This window comes from Curcuma longa, chromosome 7 (assembly GCF_044706935.1).
Source record: "Curcuma longa cultivar G26 ecotype Majalengka, Jawa Barat chromosome 7, ITB_CL_G26_1.1, whole genome shotgun sequence".
Lineage (NCBI taxonomy): Eukaryota > Viridiplantae > Streptophyta > Magnoliopsida > Zingiberales > Zingiberaceae > Curcuma > Curcuma longa.
This window is the reverse complement of record NC_133867.1, coordinates 6,567,851-6,589,158: the sequence shown is the minus strand read 5'-3', so window position 1 is coordinate 6,589,158 and position 21,308 is coordinate 6,567,851. Positions and strand designations below refer to the sequence as shown.

At 39.4% G+C, this 21,308-nt stretch overlaps 4 protein-coding genes across 5 annotated transcripts; 2 read left to right on the top strand and 2 right to left on the bottom strand.

Moving 5' to 3' along the window:
* The first annotated feature begins 890 nt into the window (after positions 1 to 890).
* LOC141832049 (barley B recombinant-like protein D) lies at positions 891 to 6,060 on the top strand. Its single transcript, XM_074719519.1, has 4 exons — positions 891 to 1,026; positions 1,310 to 1,392; positions 3,465 to 3,569; positions 4,960 to 6,060. Exons 3-4 carry the CDS (start codon positions 3,501 to 3,503, stop codon positions 5,896 to 5,898), a joined length of 1,008 nt encoding a protein of 335 aa, XP_074575620.1. The 5' UTR covers positions 891 to 1,026; positions 1,310 to 1,392; positions 3,465 to 3,500; the 3' UTR covers positions 5,899 to 6,060.
* A 1,094-nt stretch (positions 6,061 to 7,154) lies between these two features.
* LOC141832333 (1-aminocyclopropane-1-carboxylate synthase 6-like) lies at positions 7,155 to 10,903 on the bottom strand. The gene is made up of 4 exons (XM_074719833.1): positions 10,436 to 10,903; positions 10,188 to 10,328; positions 8,422 to 8,582; positions 7,155 to 8,337 (listed from the first exon to the last, which is right to left on the bottom strand). Exons 1-4 carry the CDS (start codon positions 10,808 to 10,810, stop codon positions 7,491 to 7,493), a joined length of 1,524 nt encoding a protein of 507 aa, XP_074575934.1. The 5' UTR covers positions 10,811 to 10,903; the 3' UTR covers positions 7,155 to 7,490.
* A 1,710-nt stretch (positions 10,904 to 12,613) lies between these two features.
* Positions 12,614 to 18,850, top strand: LOC141832426 (autophagy-related protein 13a-like). The gene is made up of 3 exons (XM_074719930.1): positions 12,614 to 13,977; positions 15,452 to 15,630; positions 18,267 to 18,850. Exons 1-3 carry the CDS (start codon positions 12,709 to 12,711, stop codon positions 18,565 to 18,567), a joined length of 1,749 nt encoding a protein of 582 aa, XP_074576031.1. The 5' UTR covers positions 12,614 to 12,708; the 3' UTR covers positions 18,568 to 18,850.
* A 73-nt stretch (positions 18,851 to 18,923) lies between these two features.
* Positions 18,924 to 20,726, bottom strand: LOC141832260 (putative kinase-like protein TMKL1). 2 transcript variants are annotated; one of them, XM_074719755.1, is made up of 3 exons: positions 20,673 to 20,726; positions 20,016 to 20,548; positions 18,924 to 19,885 (listed from the first exon to the last, which is right to left on the bottom strand). In XM_074719755.1, exons 2-3 carry the CDS (start codon positions 20,506 to 20,508, stop codon positions 19,302 to 19,304), a joined length of 1,077 nt encoding a protein of 358 aa, XP_074575856.1. In that variant the 5' UTR covers positions 20,509 to 20,548; positions 20,673 to 20,726; the 3' UTR covers positions 18,924 to 19,301. The 2 variants fall into 2 exon arrangements, with proteins under 2 accessions (XP_074575856.1, XP_074575855.1); XM_074719754.1 differs by having other exon boundaries at positions 20,016 to 20,563; positions 20,673 to 20,720.
* Positions 20,727 to 21,308: the final 582 nt, after the last annotated feature.

The following is a 21,308-nucleotide window of genomic DNA, read 5'->3' as shown; positions in this document are numbered from 1 at the left end:
ATTCCAACTCCTACACTTTAATGAAGTTATTGTACCTAATAAATTTATATGTATATTTTACATCATTTGCATTTTATTTTTGGTTGGATTTTAATGAAAATATCTATTCTAGTTAAGATTGTTGACCATGAGCTTATATACAGATGCTCTTCCTGAACTCAAACGAGAGCATAAAACTTCTAGATGAGCTGATCGAAATAATGAAAGAGCAGGGTCGTAAGTAAATCAAATTAAATTAAATTAAATTTTATAATGTTTAAGTTTATTTGGTAAGATAATTAAGTTAAATTGAGTCTAAAAATAAATTAAATCATTGAAATGATTGTTTAATGTTGATTTCATTTTTTTATGAGTTTAAATTTTATTTGTTTAGATAATCGAGCTATTTAAACTTGTTTAATTATTTAAAATTTTTATATTTTAAATTTATTTGATTGATTATTGAATTTTATTAATAAATATTATTTATTTATTTTAAAATTTTACATATAACATTCTCATTTAATTTAATAAGTTATTGAATGTTTATTTAATTAATCTTATATATTAATTAAATATAATAAAAAAAATTAAGTTAATTCAAATTTATTCATAAATATATTAGATTCATTTATTTATAGTTCTATCAAAGAGTATAGAATGACTCATAAAGCCTAAAGCAAGAGGGTAAAGGAAGATTGTGGAGGGGTAGTTATGACTTTTCGTATGGGGACGGAGTGTTGTTTGGGTAAAATAGTTAGAAATAAGTAAATAAATAAAAGGAGAGGTGCTTTTTGGAATTTGGCCATCTTCTTTTGGGGGTTTAAGATGCACGCATGGGGAACAGGGACGGACCCAAAGACAATCGATAAGTCAGGGCTCAGGGCTCGGGAGACGGATGAGAAGAGATTCGAGGGAGCACGAGGGCGGTGAAGGAGAAGTGGCTGGCGTGGTGGAACAGCAGCAGCAGCAGGACGAGGAAATGTGACTTCTTCAACTCATCCGCTCGGTGCTCCTCGTTTGGAAGCCAAAAAGGGTAGAAATCAGGTTGAGTTTGGATAGTTTCTTCTTCCCCTTCTAATACCTATCATTTTAGGTCTCGTGGACTACCTTTACCCTTTTTTCAGTATTTTTTTGTGATTTTTTGTTGCATTGCTTGCTTTAGCCCCTTCTACAATCGTTTAATGGAACTTCTCGTCATTTATTTTTGTGAAAGATCTGATTTTTACATCCTGTTGTCGTGATTTTGGAGTGTTCGTATAAAAAAAAAACTCTACTTTGGTCTGTTCTAGTTTGGTGATTTTCTTACCGTGTGTTTTCTTCTGATAAGGTTTGGAACACCTTGAGGGAGGACGAATGGGGTTGGCTTATATTAATCCACTGCGACCCTTTGTTTTGGGGTACAGAGTGAAGGTAACTTTTTTAATTGCATGCTTTGAGAAGGAGATGTGCTCGTCTGTTTCAACTTATGCTAATTAATTAGATTGCTGTGTTGCATGTTTGAGGAAGTTCAAATTCCTTATGAGCCCCGAGTATTTACCACAAGAGAATATATGCTGCTTTTTACCATGGAACCAATATCAATATAAGAGTGTATATGGAAGATTTGATCCACAAAACTTAAACTGGTCATACTTGAGACTTGACAGTAGTCACTAATATGGCTAGAAAAAATGACTTTTTTTCCTTACTTCCATAAATAGCTATCATTCTCGTGGCATTCATTATCTGATGACCTTACCATGAATTGGTATATTCATGTTGCTGCACTTTGAAAGGAACTAGGCAAAACTAGGCTAGTTCATGTATTAATTGATGGAATTCTACTTTTGGCTATGTGCCTCAATTATAAAGCAAATATTAGGAGCTTGATATAATGTAAGAATAGTGTCACAGGTATAGTTGTGTTCAAAAATAGATTCATCCATCTCATACCCTTACTTTAAAGAAGCTTTTTACATTGGAGTTTCCCTGTTATTCTGTTGTCAAATTCCTTTGTTGATTGAACATCTTTGCTCGTCTTTGCAGAGGAAAACAAATACTTACCTTCAAGAGTTCAAGTAACCAACTGTCAAAGTCTATGTGATCCAAACCTATGTCATAAATATTTCTAGAACATTTTTATTTTTTTGTGCCATGAACACTGTCAGTTATTAGATTATTTAGTTTTTTCTTCCCTTCTATGTAGTCCACTATTTTTCTTGATCCCTTTAAACTTTTTCAGATAGTTGCAGATTTTTTTTTTTCAACTCATATTTGATCTTCATATCACCAATGTGGAATAGTTCCTAGCTTTTCAGACAATCATGTAAAGTCTATGATGCATTTTACATTGTCTGAAATTTCTTGCACAATTCCATTATACGGAGCCACCTAACCTAGTCTTTCAAATTTTCATCTTAGGTTATTACACAATTATGATACTTGTCTGAGAAAAAGCTATCTGAAGATGTCTTATATTAGTCAGCATCAAGACAATTACCTTTACCTATTCAAGAAATAAAGTATACATAGCCAGATATATAAGAATGTTCCTTGTTCTTGTTTATTGATATTGAGAGTTCTACTCATATTTGGAGGATAGATAGCACATGTACTTCTCCCTCATTATCAAATGCGGGCCACAGATATTCCTACCACCCTGTAATGAATAGGATATACTACTAAGTTCATATAGTACTACTGATTTTTTTCACTTCAACTTGGCAAAAAGCACAATCAATGGCTAAAAAAATTATTATTTATTTTTCTCCAGATTAAATGTTATCTAGGGTAATACTGTGAAATTCCAGAATTTTCATGACTGCAACTGTTTCACTGCTGGTAACTGTAATCAGGTTTATGCATAACTAGAAATTACACATTCAACATGCTTTCTGTGTTTATGAAATAATACTAGTACAATTGCTTGTGTATTCAGTATAAAATAAATCCCGATGTTTGCTGTACCCTTTTCTATTTGCATTTGTTTGTTAGTATATATTGCACTTCAATGAAGTTAATGCCTATTGTAGCATCAAACACCAAGACTTTTCTGATTGCTACAAGTGTATTTTGCTCTTCCTTCATTAGCAGCGAGGAAGATATTAGTCGAGCCCTTTCTGTGCATTGACCATGCCAGCAATCTCCCATTTGCTTGTTTACCTCGATAATTGACAGCCACATCAAGTCTGTTAATGTAGGGATGGCTAGAATTTGCGTTGTTGGCAGTCAAGTTAGATTCCTGTCTGGGCGAAGAGACTTTATTGATTAAACTTTACCTTTTCTATCTTTCTATCCTGCTTATTTATTTGTCTTGAATTCTTTATGCAGTTGCAGTTGTATATGTTTTTCTTGTTGAAATGGTATGGTTAAGTGTTCTACAGATCTTTTCTAGATTAACCATGTTACACCTCGTGCAGTTAATTTAAGACTTTGCATTTAGTTACAAATAAAATTGTCGTGTTACACTTTCCTGCTTACGAAAATGCATTTATTTCAAGCAGATATAAAAACTTTCTGCTTGTGATTTAATTTCGGTAATGGATGAAGGTGGGCAAAGAGAGAATGGAAGGTACAAGTCCGATCACTATAAACCTTCTCATGCTCAGGTACATAGCTCACCTACAGAAATTTTGTTTTCCTAACTTTTTTAAGAAGCCCATTTGCAAAATAGTTTACTAAACAACATTATGGATCATTTTATTATCCTATTTTGATTTTGCTGATCATCTAACATCATGGTTGAAGGACTTATCGTCCAAAAGTAAATATTTTGACACATAAAGTATGGCATGTTTCAAAGCAGAAATACTTTGGATCGTCTGTTGCGTCTCTGTCATATGTTAGATATACTTTTCGCAGAATGCTTCTCATTTTAGTACTAAAAATATTGAGTTTTAAATAGTTATGACAATATTTCAATTCTTTGTACAATCCTGTGTTGACACAAAAGATGGTTGGCACCACTTGACCTGTGACAATCAACACAAAACTGCCTTAAACCCCTTTGTTCCCTTGTACTTGATCTGGTTTCATATGAAGTATACGAGCCCATTGTTTTACGATAAGGTGTTCTTGCGAGCAAGAGCTCAATTTTGAGAACTAGCAAGATGTTCTGATGCAAGGACAAAGTTCAAACTATTCATACACACCATTGGTGGATCTAGGAAGACTCCAACGGGGGCAATTGCACCCGCTGGGCTTAAAGATATTATTTGAGGTAGTATATATTTTATCACTAATCGAACTAGCAAAATAGTTATTGATCACATAATAATAAGTCTTTCATTTATCTCGTTGCACTCTTCCAACTTGGATATTTGAAGGAATCTCATTTTCTTTAGTAATTGGTATCACTATTTATTTTTCGTAATTATGTTTCTCTTCATTGTTCAAGTCCAATGTGTTTTAAATATTCAACTCATAGCACATCTTCAGAATTGTTAAAAAAAAAAAATTATTGTGTGAGCAATTATTTTAGTCAATTTTGCCTCCACTGCCTTACGGGCCTTGGATCCGCCACTGATTACAAACTGCACTGAGTTGATGGTTGAAAGAGAAGTGATAACTAGAACAGAAAAGATTATACGAAAGATGCTTGACAGTTACTGATGGAGTTGGTCTCAGTCAGCACTGGATGATATGGAGGCTGTTATCTAGCAATGAAGACACTACTTAATCTATACGAAGGATGGTACTGAAACAACCAATTCCTCATTCGAAACTCATGGGGCTGGAACATATCGGACCAAGCCTTGGTTTCATGGTTACCAAAATTTTTAAGTACTGTTATTTGGCAGAATTGATAAAATGAGGTTTTACTCGAATACTTAATATGATGTTCATCTAAAGAAGGCGGGGCGGATAAAGTGACAATTCATTTTTCACCTTATCATATTCAGTCATGTATAGATTTTTATGATGGGCATGATGGACGCATAAATGAACACAGTTTGTCTAATACTTCTTATAATTTCTAAGTCTTGAATTATTTTGCAGTGGATGGTGCCTCAACATCACCAGAAGGAGAATCAAACCATAAAACTTATCATGGCTGAACGAGACAAAGCTCTACGGGAACGCGATCTTGCCATTTCTGAGAAGAAAACTGCTTTGGCCGAGCGAGACATGGCGTACCTCCAGCGTGATGCCGCAATTGCTGAGCGGGACAGTGCCATTGCGGAACGTGACAACACAATTGCTGCCCTTGAATATGCAAGAGGCAACGGTATGGGCAGTAATTGCGGACCTGGCTGTGGTAATAAACATATGTACCAGCAGCAACGCCACCATATTCAACATGTCCAACCCCTTTCGCAGCACATGCCAGATACTCCCTACAACCCTAAGGACGAGGTTCCGAGAGAGGTATTGCCTATGCCAACTGCTTTGAATACAGATGGAAAAGCCTGGAATGTCAATAAGCCGAGGCAAGGAGTTAAAGTTGGACCTTCCCCATTGAAGAAGTTGAAAACACCCAGGAAGAGTAAAACCAGTGGAGCTAACAAGCAGGTCACTATCGCAAAGACATCTGATGATTGGAAGGTCGATATCGGAGGGGGTAATACAGCTAAGCAGGTTTTATTGCATAAGCATGACGAATGGGAGAGTCGAGACCTTGGTCTGAATCAGGTCACATTTGACGAATCAATGATGCCAGCACCTGTCTGTTCATGCACTGGAAAATACCGACAATGTTACAAATGGGGTAATGGTGGATGGCAGTCTTCCTGTTGCACAACTACTCTTTCCATGTACCCACTTCCGGTGATGCCCAACAAACGCCATGCCCGTGTCGGAGGGCGAAAGATGAGCGGTAACGTGTTCAGGAGGCTTCTCAGCAGGCTTGCAGCAGAAGGCCATGATCTATCTTTGCCAGTGGACCTCCGGGAACACTGGGCTAAGCACGGGACTAATCGATACATCACCATCAGGTGAAACAAATCCATGCAAAATTGTCATTGACAAGTAGGAAAGGAGTCTATAGTGTGTGTCTGTCTCTATTCCCTCGATAGGGGAATTAGAGCTTTAGGATTTTGCATCTAATCGTATAATTATGTAGTCTTTTTGGATGATCAAGAGCTTAGTTGTATGTTTAACCTCTGGGTAGTAATGATTCTATTTCTTGAACATGAAGGAATTCAACTCAACTTGTGTATGTATATAATGTTTATGATGCATGTTTCAAATATGGTAGTTGGTGTTTCAGTTGATTAGTGTATCATAATTCCAGCTTTGATGCTCGATCTAGCCTTTCAAATCATTTTTTCAGTGGTCCATGGTTCCTGTTGTATTTGTTTAAGGGTACCCTCTGTTCAATTCACATGCTATCACTCTTCAGGGTTTAAAACTCCATTTCAGTTTCATTCCAGAACAATATTGCAGGATTGCAAACTTGTATCTATCGACACACCAGGGTTTTAAATCTAAATCTCCTTTTTGTATTGATCTCAGTTTCATTCCAGAACAATGGTGTGATTGCCAACTTGTATTCATCAACACATACTAAATGCGATACAGGTAAAGTTATTAAACGGCGGGGCGGACCAACCCATTAAAAATCTGGACGGGCGGGGCGGACAATCCATGAAGCTTGTCATATCATAAAATAAAAATATATTAAAAATTTTAAATTTGATTTACAATTTAAATTGATCAAGTTGAAATTTTTAAGTTTGAATTATGATTTAGACAGATCAAACACATTAATCTATTGAGTTTTTTATTTTAATTTTAAAATTTAAAATAAATAAATAAACTTTCTTAATCTGTGGATCAATCAAATTACACAAGTTAATCCACATAGATCGCATACCTAGATGAGTCAACCCATTTAAACACATTTTAAAATGAATTCATAAAATTTCAATCAATCCGTCTAAATTGTTTAATAGGACAGATCAACCCGACGGACCCAATCTAAATTGACAACTATAAATACAAGTCGATACATGAAGAATGATGTTGATAAGGAGGAAGAGTAAAAATAGAACATGAAATTTGGAAGAATTTAAGCTGCTTCAGTACAATAAATTTGTCTCTATTTCCACCTGATTTGAACACAAACAAAAATAACAGAACTGAAGAGAACAATTCTTGTCCATCCCTGATTTCATTCAAATTAACATGAGAAATTAACAGCTTTATTTCCTTTCTTCTCTTTTACTTCCCTCCAAGTAAACATAGCATGAACATTCAACATCAAAATCGAGTTTCTATCACTGAAATATGTATATATATACATACAAGTGCAGAATTTATTTCCCAAGTCTGTTAAATAGTTCGATAGAAACTCCGATACTATCTCAACAATTTCATTGTTGCGGTTTTTATCTAAATCAAGAACAAGAGCTCAAATTAACAGCTGAGGAGGTCACGTCGAGCGATCGATCGGCTGATCTTTCTTTCTTCGAGCAACAGTTGCTACAAGCATCAATACTGATGTCCCCTGCAGAATATTTGTGGATGTTTCTACCTTCCTAACATGTTCCATATACCATCTCTTCCTTTTGACAATCTTCTAAAATAGATCAACGACTATCGAGGATTCTCTTGAAGCGTTCCATAACCACAGGCACATCTTTCTCAGTCAATGTCGTAAAACAGAAACGAAACCACCCAGGTTCGATGCAGTGGCATGCTGTTCCAGGTGTTGAATTGATCTTTGCCAAATCAAGCATCTCCTTCCACAGCTCGAACTCACCTTTTTCGCTGTATGATTTCATAAATTGACTCATATCTGCCCAACAATAAAAGCCGCCGCCACTTTTGACACACTCGATTCCCAATTGTTTAAGTCCATCAACGAACAATGCATGCATCACCCTGAGCCTGCTTCTGTTTACCTTGATGTACTTTGTAACGAAGTCGGAATCAGTTAGCATCGAGATGAGCAAGCACTGTGTCGGAGCCGAAACAGAAGAGAACCTTGTCAACTTTGAAGCAGCTGATAGAACTTGGTCGTTGAAGGAATAGATCAGACCAGTCCTAAAGCCCGGGACGGAGAGATCCTTGGATAGGCTGTATATTATGTGAACCCTACTTCTATCAAATTCATCATCCGAGTTCAAAATCTCTGCCATGCTCACAAACTCTTCATTGCCATAGGTCGAACCTGCAAATACTTCATCGGCAATGACATGGATGTTCTTCTCTGCAGCAAAGTCAAGAAGGTCATGTAGCAATTTTCTTTGCAGCAGATTCCCAACTGGGTTGGAGGGATTCGAGAAAAGAACAGCCCTCACTTTTACACCTCGCTTTTTTGCTTGATCGTATGCTCTTTCCAAAGCAGCAATGCTGAAACTAAAATTATCAGTGCTTCGGCATGGAACAGGTATCAACTCTATGCCAGCTGTCCACTTAGTATTCCTGTCGTACCTGCAAGTTGAGATGCCCATGTAAGATTTGTGTCTCGGTACAAGGTGAAGGTAAAGGTATTTTCGGTGGAACAAGAAAATCAACCCGGGGTAATATGGCGAAGGAACAAGAAATGCATTTCCATGATCTCCCAGGCAGAAGCTGAGAATCTCGATTGCTGAAGTTGCACCTGCTGTCAATATAATTCGTGATGGATTGAAGGAGACTGATCCTTGCACCACTTGCCCCATAAATCCCGCAATAGCCTGTTAAATACCATAATTCAAAAATTAAAAGATACAAATAACAGCCCGTAAGCAAACTTGCCAAACTTGCAAGGCAAACCATAGACACATACTAACTAACAACCCAAACATGTGTCCCAAGTTCGAAGAGGCCTTCATCTCAAAAACAAATCAAACTCATCTAGACTCTGTCTTGATATGTAAACGCATTGGTCATGCCGCCCTTGGTGTCACATGAAGAGATCGTGCTCAAAGAGGAGCAGTCCCGATCAGAGAGGAAGAATGCCTAATGAATAGAGCAGTCACTGAGTTGAGCTTGATGGTAAACAAGCTTGTTTGTTTATCTTGAGCGAAACTAGAGCTTTTACCGAGCTCAATTAGCAACATATTAATGTAGAATAATTTTTAGTTAATATATAATGAATGTATTACATATTATAGTAATACTAAATTGTCTTAAATCAATCTTGCAATTCAACAATTCCATGGATCCTCATTCTAGTACACATAGGAGACGAGTACCACCTTGGACTATAGAGTAACTGAACAAAATATACCATATGTGCCTCAACATATCCACAAAACACAGACAATGTAATTGTCCATCTATTTAAAATGATAAACGCTAACACTTCTAAGAAATTTTACTTTTGCTGATTGTTGCTTCAATATGAAGGATGACATCTGGCACCCAAAAACCACAACCGTTTGTAATATGAACAAGAGAAAGAATGCACGGTTACAGTGCATAACAAAGACTGGATTCTATAGTTAGATGATTACAAATTTCAGAAGCAAGGCACGGCTATTTGCACAGGAATGTTGCGTAATGCATGCTCCTAATTAAAGCATATCCACTTTTGATATGTTACCTCCATTCTAATTGTGATTGTTATAATCAAGGGTCTGCTAATCCAAATAAAATGCATACAATAACAATCACATGCACCATGAGAAAGACCAAATAATAACAGAAATCCACCTTCACAAGAACATGTTTTTTTCTTCATTTATCCTAATAGTTCAATCAAATACTATAAAAATATTATAATTTCATAGTGTAATTAGAGTAATTAGTATAACCAAAACCATAGTAAGTTTCTAAATAAAATAAATAAGTATTTGAACCTTGAATTGCCCTATGATTCATATTCCATAATGTATCCTTTAATAGGTCAAACAAAAAAAACAATTTACTGTTTTTAAGCCCTTAAGGAAATTTATGTTATTTTGTTCTTTCAAAAAACTCTATCAAATAGTATTATGGCATCCTAACTAGTTTTAATACATGTTTTATGTAGTAGCTTTGTGTACAAAAAAAATCTTGAATATTCCGTCCTAACAATAATTAATTGTAAGAATTGGATGTCACAACGACAGTATACTGCAGCGATTCCTGAACTGCAAAGCAATTAAAACATCTTGAATAAGCCGATGCATCAGTCCGTGAAACCATTTAGAAAGAAGCAAAGCAAATAAAAAAAAATGTTGCTTCTAACACACCAGAAGATTGGCAGCTTAGAAGCTGAACCAAAAAAGGAACATAGTCAATCAATGGAAATGGCAAGAACATTAATGTCAGAATTTATTAGAACTAAGTTCTGAGAAAGAAGACCATCTACTCACCATCTTCAGTTCCATCAAGCCATCGGAAGGCTGGTAAGTCGCTAATCCATTAATGTTCAAACCACGGTGTCGCTCATCGAACCACGAATACGAATTCTTCGAATTGGTAGCAAACCAGCCCTCAATCAGATCGAACGACAACTGCATTAAACGAACAAAAGATTTAAAATCACCGAAAAAGAGAAAAAAAAAAGTTCAAAGAAAGAGGAAAAAAGACACTGTTTGAGAAGGGAGGATGAGGAGTCTACATGGTTCTCCGCGACGCCGAGTTGTATGACGCCATCGGGGTTATCGAGGGGATGGTAAGGGTCCTCGGAGCACTTCTTGTACCCCACGAAGTAGGCCGCGCTGTCGGAGGATTTGACGACGGAGACAGCGCGGGAGGAAACAGCGGCGGGGCCGCGAGCGGACCCGAGGGAGGCGCGGGATAAGGTGCGTACGATTCCGGAGAGCTCGGCCTCGTCTGCGGGAGGAGAAGAGGAGGAGGGCGAGGGCGAGGGGGAGGAGCGGTTGCGCTTGAGGTAGATCTGGAGGAAGTAGAAGAGGGCGCAGGGGATGAGCGAGCCGAGGACGAGACCTCCGCGGCCCTGGACGACGCCCTGGAGGGGCACGATGAGGCGCATGGAGGCGGCGCCTCCTCCACGGCTGGAGGCGGGAGGGCGGGCGAGGGGGCCGGCTGCGGTCGCCTCCTCGTCGGCGGGGGATGCCTCGGCCTCGGCGTCTCGGCCTCGGCTTCTGGGTTCAACGGAGGAGGATAATCATTTTATATTATATATATTTTTTTTTTCGCTTTTCTTTATTTTTTTTTTTTTTTTTCTAGAAACTTCTCCTTCACAATTTGATTGCTTCGAAGGCCTTCCTTACTATTTTGTCTCTTCTTTTTGGATAATAATAATAATAATAATAATAAAATGGAATTAAGATGGTGGTGGATTTTCTACTCCACTATATTAACATTAAGGCTCAAGTCAGAACGTGGTTACGGCGTGATGGTTACGGAATGTGGAAGAAAACTCAGCAGCGACGGTTCGATTCCTTAGCTGGATTCATTCCTCATGATCCAAGGGCTTAGAGTTTTTTAAATAACTGATTCAAAAAATATTATATTTTTATATTTTTAAATTATTTAAGTTCGTCAATTAATAATTAAAGAATTCTTTTAATCACTTCAACAACTCTGTTTAATGAAAAGAATTCTAAATTTTATTTAGGATGAAAAATCAAAAGATCCCTTATTTCTATTATCATAAAAAATATATTTTATTTTAAAATGGAGCAATGATATACAATATAAAAAAAATATAGTATGAAATCAACATGACATATTGTATATAGTGAATTTTATATCTATGCAGTAGAATCTATAGTCATGCTGTTGAGTCTGTTGATTTTATACTATATTTTTTCATACTGCATATCATTTCTATTTAAAATAATATTAAAAAATATCTCATATAAAATATTTTTTATCCAACACTATTATATATTTAATTATAATTATTTAATAATTTTGAATTTGTTAGAGTAATTTTGGTCCGACATCTTCCGCTTCCTCCTCCCCCTCGACTGCCTCACCGTCGCCGTCCCCTTCGTCAACTCTGCAAGTCCTGGCTCCGCGCCTCCCTCGACTTCGCCTGCTGTCGCCGCCTCGACTTCATGCCCTGGAGCCACTTCTCCTGCGCCTGCGCCTTCGCCGACCGCTCCCCCGGAGCTCTCCTTCTCCGCCTTCCTGCGCTCCGCCGGCGCCGCCCATCCACGTCGCCTCACGACCTCGCCTACGTCTCGATCAAGTGAGAACAGGTACGCCCTTCTTCCTTCTCCCTCACTGTCTCTCCGACGAGATGTGTCATATAGTTCAATTAAAACTACCACACGTGTTTCTTATTTTGTTTTGACGGTATCCCAACAATACTTACTACGGCGCTGCACGCCGTCCAGGCCTTTCCCGTCTTCTTCTCCAATCAGGGAAGTGAAACCACGTGTGTATCAGATCAGATGCCTTAATCTGTAGTCCCTGTCCTTGCAGTCCAGGGCCTGTAAAGACCCGTCGTATCACATATTGTGTCATCATGGGATTATTGACTCTCATTTTACCACGTCAGGCCTATAAAGACCCGCCGTATCACAAACTAACAAAGTTAAACCTCTCTTCTTATGCCCCTTTAAGTTTTTGAAATTATGTAAATGGTTCTATACATTTCAAACTCTAAATTATGGAGAGTATTTTGGTAATTTTAAAAAGTTTAGGAGTTATTTGGGAGCATTTCTGTGATTTAAAATCCAATGGGCTATTTGAAAAAGTGCCAAAGTCTAGGAGTAAAGTGAAATGTTTATCTCTTTATTTTAATCAAATTTTTTAAAAAAAATCCATAAATTATTTGATTAAATCGACCTGATCGCGTCTTGCTTCGTGACTTGTCTCCGTCTTCCTCTTCCTCCTGATTTTAATCCTGATGACCTTCTCCGGCCGCTTCTCCCGGCGGCCGCCCTGCTCTCCGGAGGCCGAGCTCTGATCCCGTCCATGGCGTCCCCCTCCGATACCGATCGCACGGAGCAGATCATCATCCACTTCCTCCACAAGACTCTCCACGTGGTGCTGGCCTCGCGCATCCCCCACATCCGCCCCGCCCCCCGCCCCTCCGCCGGAAAGCGGGACCGCTGGTTCAACCTCAACCTCGGCGACCTCCCGGCCCCGATCGCGTACCATGGCGCCTTCACGGACCCATTGGTCATCGACATCCTCCTCACCCCGCGCCGCGACGCAGCCGAATCCGAAGCCGGAGAGGCCGTCGTGGAGCGGTGGATCGCCCAGTGCGTCCCCTGGCCCGCCGCCTCGCACCACCCCAATGATGTTGGCTCCTTCCAATCCAGGACCTACAAGAAATCAGCGATTCTACTCAGATCCCTCTATTCGCTGCTCCGGATCCTCCCGTCTCACCGGATCTTCCGGATGCTTTGCTCCTCTGCCCAGTCTTACAACTACGAGCTTGGCTACCGGGTTTCCTCATTCGCGGCGCCGTTTTCTAGGGCGGAAGAGGCGGATTTGAAGCAATACAGGTTCACCCCGGTGGAGACCCTATTCGGCCAACTCGTCGTCTCGGTGCAGTACCGCCCAAGCCTCGCTGCTTTCCACCTCGAAATCTCCTCCCCGATTGCGCCGATGATCATAACCGATTACATCGGTAGCCCGGCGGCCGAGCGCACTAGACCTTTCCCTTCTTCGCTGCCTAATTGCACATCTCGCCCGACCACGTCTCAGAATCCACCCAGGGGCTTCCGGCCATCGGCCGCGGCAGCTCCTCAATTCGATCGCCCGCACAGCTGGAACGTTGCGCCCATGGCGCACCACCCGCTCAGTTCGCCGCTGGATCGTGTTGCCAAGGTAGGATCCTCGCCTCCTGAGCATTATGGCCGCCTGGGGCCTAACCAGCGGTCGCTGAGCGATAGAAAAGGAAATTTACATTTTGATGATTTTCGGCTCTCCCCGCCATTCTCGACATCGACGTCCTCTTCGCCTCCAACATTGGGTGGCCATTCCCTTCGATCCAGGTTACACATGGAGACCGCACCAATGAGCATACCAGTGCTAGCAACAGGGAAGAACCAGACGCACCGCAGTCCAAACCTCTCGGATCCTTTCAAGAGCCTTTTGCCACCGCCATCTCCTAGAAGCACAAGGCCTGATCCTTCAAGCCAAGAGTCTCCTTCCAAGAGCAGATCTTTCAGAAAGTCAGAAGGTTTGAGTGGGGGAGATATCTACTCAAACTTGCATATGCCCGCTGCATATAAGGTCACGTTCTAGCCTAATTCTTTGTGACACGTTCATGTATGAACATATTATATCTTTAGTTTGATCCTAGATGCTTGGCTTTATCAATTCTGCTCTTTCATTAGCATACAGATGTAGATGTTTAAAATGCTTAAAATCACTGTAGGGGCTCTTCACTGCTTCTTGTGTTTGATATAGGAACATAATGTAGCATGAGAACTATCCTGTTTCCTTCACTTGTTGCTTAACTATCATACACTATGATATATCTCTATGAGGTACACATGCTGCCCACTTTATTTTTCTGCCTACCACAAAAACCCTTTCCTGAATCCCTATATTTACTTGGGATTCATGAAAATTTAAAGTTCCGTTTCCAAATTTTCACATGCACTTTGTTTGAGAATGTAAAATAAGATGAATATCACCTTTGAAGCATTGGAAACAATATACAATCCATGGAAATAAGAGAAAATATTACAAGGAATATATTGGTACTATGGGAGTGAAAGAAGGTTATTAGAACATATTATTTGGCACTTAACTTTTTTGGGAAAGGATTTGGTTTGGAAATGAGGTGCAAATGATTTTCTTTGGTATTAATTTGTGCTGCCACAAAATGTCATAGGTCAGAGACCTCCGGTGCTAAAAGGGACATATACAAACAGTTTTTCATTGGTTTAATAGCCAAATTTGCAGATGGTCGAGCATGTGCTCATTTATAGAAACAAATACTATGGTGATGTAATTTCAAACAAGATCATCAACATATGTGGAACTCTTCTTTGAGAAGGATTGTTTAGAACATTTATATTTTAGGCACGAATACATCCCAATTGCTAGTTAGCTGCCTCAATATTAAAGTTCATTGGCTAACCACTTATCACAAAATGTTGAGATTTTATTATGCAGAATTATTCCTCACAAACCCTAGGTAGCCTGGTGGAAATATTCCTCAGAATCTCGGCAGTCAATATATTAAGAGGTAGGACCAGTCTTGATAGCAAACTTTGGCTAATCTTTCTGATAAAACTATCATTTTTGGGTATTGTGAACATTATAGGCAATTCAGTGTAGGATTCAAAGTACTTGTGGATTTATTATCAAATATAAAAACATGTGAGATATGTGATACATTAAAATCACAATCTGAGAACAGTGGGGTGATAGTGTGTCTAAAATACCTCTTAATAGATTCACTCTTACCCAGCTTCTTTATTTCAATTGAAAGCTAATAAACCTTCATTTATATTATTTAACTAAAAATGTCTTGTCAATTGTTAGTATTTACGTTTTTCTTTGTAGCATTGCACCAAGAATGCTGAATTTATAATTATTAAATTTGTTAGAAAATTAAAAATTTGTTTCACCCTGAAGATTTTTATGCACATTCTTCATCTACTCTGTGATTTGTATGTTCAGTCTAGAAATAACTGTGTTAATAAGGTGCAAGGTTCAACTAATAAACTTGTTTGTTTCCCTTATCTCCTTTTAGGGTCTCAAGGATGGTCGGGATGATTCTGGAAGATTCTCTGCTTTGTCTTCTGGTGGTTCACCTAGGTATGCCTTTTCAAGAAGCTCAAGCCGTTTCTCAATGCAGGATGATCTTGACGATACAGATTTCTCTTACCCATTTGCTGTGGATGATGTTGACGCATCAGATTCCCATACAAGGTGATTATTTTGCTTATGAGATGTTATGTTTATGCCTATTTGAGTTGTCTGAGATGGAGATTAGTTTATGAATCTTATTGTTCACCATTTTTACCTACCTGTTGGAACCGTTTAATAGTAAATACATTGAATGCTTAAGTTATTGGGGATAAAGTACGCATTTGTCCAAGTCTGATCAAGAGATATCATCTTACATTGTATAAACTAAATCAATGTGATAATTCAAATTAAGTTGGGTCCTTCCCAGGAGTTGTGCCCTTTAAATAATAAAAAATCAGAATTAAACTTATGAAAATTAAAAATTAAAATGTAAATTTTGTCTTATAAATCAAGGCTCCAACACTTGCTTCAACTATTATTCAAGTTTTATCCATGATACTTTAGAGGATACAGTCTCAATCTCAGTGTTCTCTTAATTTTTTTGCTTCAAATTTGCTTTATTTCTTGATCAAACAGTTTCCCTCTTATCTTATGTTTTGTGTACTATGCTTAAGTGATAGTCAGACAGTTGACTTCTGTGGGATTTACCATCTGATCGGCCTGAACCTAAACTTTGAGGTTCGAACAGTGTTTTGCAAGGTAGGTAGATAACCCATTACCAGATTTAATTGATTGCAATATGGATGATTTTTCATTAGAAGAATAGCAGATTTTAAAAAATAACAAATTATTTACTGTGCTAGAGAAGTGGTTTTGATTTTTGATTGCCCAGAAAGATTTTGTCAAGAGATTCAAAAACTGAAACTAGAATTGATTGAGAACAATTCTTCCATTTCTAGATGTAAAATTCAAGAAATTGGTCTACACTTTCTTATTCTGAGTTCAATGCTATTTTTAAAGACTAACCAAAAACCAAGGAAACAAGGATTTCCCTATTAGATTGGTGTGATTCAAGAGTACTTTTTCTACAATTTGGGCTTATGAGTTTTTTTTGTGCTACTATTTGATTGTGCATCATAGAGAAAATCTCACTATGACCTGTAATTTTTAATCAGATCTAGATCATGAAGTTTGGCTTCAAGAAGCAACAAGAGATGAGTTTAGATATACTTATTGTATTGTTTTCATCGAAGCATTCGTGAATTTGTTGAGTTATTCCATACTTAGTCTAGGATCCTATTTATGCTAGAAGATTTAGGAATTCAGACAAATTGATGTGCTTGTCTGTGATGCTGTTAGGAAATATGTCTCACTGTATTCAAATTATTTTACTGTTCTACTCTAGTTAAATTTTCACTCGACGATTATTTATTTGCTTAGTTTTAACTTTGAATTACATGAGCAACTAGTATTTTGATGGAATGTAGTTGAAGCATGGAGCTTCCAATCAAGAAAAAATTATTCAAATTTCACTCCTTTTCATTAGCTTTTCCATTTTGACATAGCAGGCTTGTTCCTTTATGTATTTAGGATATTTTAGACCTGCAATTCTTCCTGTAGTGACATTTAGCATAATTTCACTGAATACCTAAGGACATGAATATCACTGAATACTACTCATTAGCGCATTAACATCATATTGATGGGGATGAATCACAGAGCAGTGAGAGTAAGCTATGTAAGAGAACCTTTAACATGCTGCAGGGATTAGGAAGCTAAGATTTGTACACATACATGAAGGCAAATGACAAGTATGTGTACATGCCATCATCGTCATGTGTTAGATTGTAATGCTCTAATTAATGTCACTTTACATATCAGACAAAACACTTGTAGCAGAGTGGTGAACTTGTTGTCCAGGCAGATTTAAGGTATATAAGTATATGTATACTAGTATATGTGCCATTGATCGTATGTAGCTGTATATGTGTGTTCGTACATATAACCATAGATATCCATTACAACAATAATAACAAAAGAAGCCATGGATTCCCCACTTGGACCATCTGCACAGACTATTTCTGGTCATTCGGTTGCAAGGCAGTTATAACCCAGCACACCCAAATCATTTAGCAGGTTTTGATATGAGCATTGATTAATTTGGCTTGTTAAGTTTCATCAAAATTAAGCCTAATTGTTTTGATGGTGTTGTATTTTCAAGTTATAATTTTGACAATATGGTTATTACATCAATTATGAGTTTGTATTGGGCCTAGCTTTTTGGAGAACCATAATGAGCACTCAAGCAATGAATCTGTTGCCGCCATAAGTCAATATAGGTATGCCCCTGGATCTAAGTGGAAACTAATGCAACCATGCAATAGTTACTTTTGTTGTTGGATTGGGTTTGGTGAGGGATTTTTAGTTGGTCATATATTTGATCCATTATGTTATCTTACATGTCAAGTAGATGTGATTGGAAGCCTTAATTGAGTAAAAATTTTCTTCTTATTTTAGTTGAAAGGGGATTGTCTGCAAGGCAGTTTGAGTCATCACAGACACAAATTGAAGCTGTTTGTGATTAACAAAGCCATGCTTAAACTCTGCAAACATTATATAACCAATTATAGTTAATTATTATCAAACCAGGTTGTTTTTACGTGCCTTGTTAAAGAAGTGAATAGTTTAACTTTTTTTATAGCGTTTGCTTCAGTGCTATCTCCTATGATCCAACCGCAAGTGCCTGTTCTGTTAAAACTCCTTGCCCACATTGTCTATTTGATCTAATACACATAAAATGACTATTTAATCAACAGGAGCCCTGATGTCAAGGATGCAGAGTATTCTTCCTCCCATAAATCGCAACAAGCAGCCGTTGGAATTCTTGTTCACATGTTAAAGACCGCGCCTCCTCTTCGCCAAGATCAGAGCTGTTCATCACAGTCTTCCGACCTAAATGGAGAAATTAGCATGAGCAGTTCCGTCTTGTCTAGGAAAACAAGTGATGCTCTGGAGGAACTCCAGGCGTACCAAGACATGAAGAACTTTCTTCTTTCCAAGAGTGGGGCTGGGACAAAATTACAAGAATCTCTTCAAGAAAAGAGAAGCAAAGAGTGACGATTCTTAGACCGAAAAAGAAATGCTAATGAGACTGTCAAAGTGCTAATTCAAAGGCCAGCAACTCCAATGATTCCCATAGAATTTGTTGTACATATTAGCAAGATTGTTGTTTGGAACACTTAAAACTTCCTCCTAGGAAATCTCTTGTTTCAAACTGATCATTTACCTACTACTTATGGACTCTCTCATCTGTAAATAACTCTTATCTTACCAACGTTGTGTCCATTTATTTATGGTGAATTTATATCTTGTGAAAAATGAGTGTTAAAAGGATTTGTCATCTCAATGATCATCTATTATACTGTTTTGTGATATTACAATTAATGGATTGTCTTCTTATTTCGTTGCGTTATTTTCAGCACAAAGGAACAAAACCAAATCACATGACTGTTCTTCATAATGCAGATCTCCAGCACATGCTGTTCATAAGGAGATTCCTGTAAGTTACCATATTTTCTAAGGCATCTAGATCTATATCTTTATCTGTTGTGACATGTTTTCTGATTCTGAAACATGCAGGAAACTCCAAATCCCCAGCACAGTTTCAAGTAATCGTCCCCGGAGCCGTCAACTTGATCAAACTTCGATCGGTCTCCGATTTTCGTAAACTAACACAATGAACTGAAACATACAAGAGAAGGTAAACATCAGTTCTGATAACCATTATCAGTTTTTTGTTTCAGAGTGTTTGACAGTCTTTGTGGCTTTCAAACTACTTGATGAATAGTCAGTCATCTACCAATGTCTTCGAGCCGCCTGATAACCGCTTTGATGTCCGGCCGGAGATCAGGCGAAGGCGAACAACAAGCCATTGCAAGTTGAAACAGCATCAGTAAACCTTCCTCATTGGTAGAATTCTGATGCACACTTTCCTTCTGAAGCTTTGAGCTGAAAACATCAGAGACTTTATGTTCTAGAACCAGAATTCTAAGCGAGGAGGGCAAATGATGATCCTTCTGCAAGAACTTGTTGTCGAGGGGGTCCTTTCGAGTGATCATCTCCAGCAAGACCACCCCGAAGCTGTAGATATCGGTCGTGGGGCTCGAATCACTGATCTTGCTCAGCTCAGGAGCTGTGTACCCCTGGGCTGCTGATGCATCCAGCATTGCTTGTGCTGTGGCTGGGTTCATGATGGTGTGCAAGCCGAAATCGGAAAGCCGGGGCCGGAGACCGGCATCGAGCAGGACATTGTTCGACTTGAGGTTGCCATGGATGATGGGCTTATCATGCCCATTGTGCAGGTGGTCAAGGCCCCTGGCAATGCCACAGGAGAGTTTGAAGATGATGATCCAACTGTAAGCTTCTGAAACACCATCTGCTTGTGAAAATAAACTCAATTAAATTGCTGAAAATATAGAATTTGCTCCTGTTTTCTTCGATCTTTATTTGTAAAAAAAAATTGGAATTTGAATAAATTTTGGATTGATTATCAGATTGATCAGTACCTCTTATGAACTGTGCCAGGTTCCCTGCGGCATAGAAAGGATGCACAAGGAGCTTCTCTCCGCGCGGCCCGAGGTACATGGCGGTCAGGGGCACCAGATTCGGGTGGCGGCGGACGCCGCCGAGTCGCCGCACCGCCGGCAGCACGTCCTCGGTGCGCGCCGCGGAGTCCGGCTGGACGAACCGGAGCAGCGCCGTGGAGTCGCCCCGCCGGAGGACGGCCCGGTAGAGGGTGGCGTGGCTCGACTTGGCGACCACCTCCCCGGGCGCGTCCAATATGTCGCGCGCCGTCAGATCCTCTCCTCCGGCGAACCTGATCAACCCTTCCTCCGTCTCCGCTCCGCCGCCGTCGGCGGCGGCGTCCTCCAAGGAGAGACCTTTCGGCACCGCCCTCCGCCGGAAGTAGAAACGGAAGGCGTAGCAGAGGAGGAGCGCCAGGAACGCGCAGGCGAAGGCGATGAGAAGCTGCAGTCCATGGCCATGGCGCTTCCCCATGCGCTCTCTGCTTCTCTAAGCTCGGCCTCGCCGCGAGAACCTGAAAATGGTTGCCCTTTAAGGCCATTTTTGTGTTAAAAAAAGCAACTTTTGGCGGATGGAGGTGAAAATTACGCGAGGAATGGCAGAGATCGGAAGCTTTTGGAGGATCAGAAGAACGATACCTTGCCGTTTTGGGAGAAAAGCTGAAGAGAAAAGGAGACACCTTTAGAAGCAGGCCATTGCCGAGATTCTTCCTTCTTTTCAGAGAGCGGCGGCGAGTGGGGAAGAAGGGAAAAGATGACGCTAGTCTAGTACACGTGGGGCACTTTGGTTGGATGATTTGGCTGCTCGGTGTCGCCGCATGGGAGTGGAAGGGGCCCACCTCGTGTGCTGTATTAAATGGAGAGGAGGAAAAAGGAACTTACTCGAGTACACGTGGAAGACTGTGGGGCGTATGGTCAGTGGGGGCCGCCTTATTTTTCTATTGTTAGTGGAGGTAGGCAGCGTTGCAGGGTACGTAAATAGAAGGCTGCGGCGAGCTAATCGAGCGAGGATGGGACTCCGGGTTAGGGTTTTGAAATGTAAACCGGTCTGAGCCGTTTAGTGGGTCCGGTATTCCGGTCGAATCGATCGAACCATTGTCTTCCTACAAGAAGCATTAAGATTAATAAGGAAAAGATAATAGTTTAGTTAGTACAAGCAAATGCACTTTGAGTTGAACATCGTAACTCTATTTACTTATCGATAAGTGTAGGTTGAGAACTCATATATAAGCTACCTCTATAATATGCAAGTAGTATATTCATTAGTACAAACGA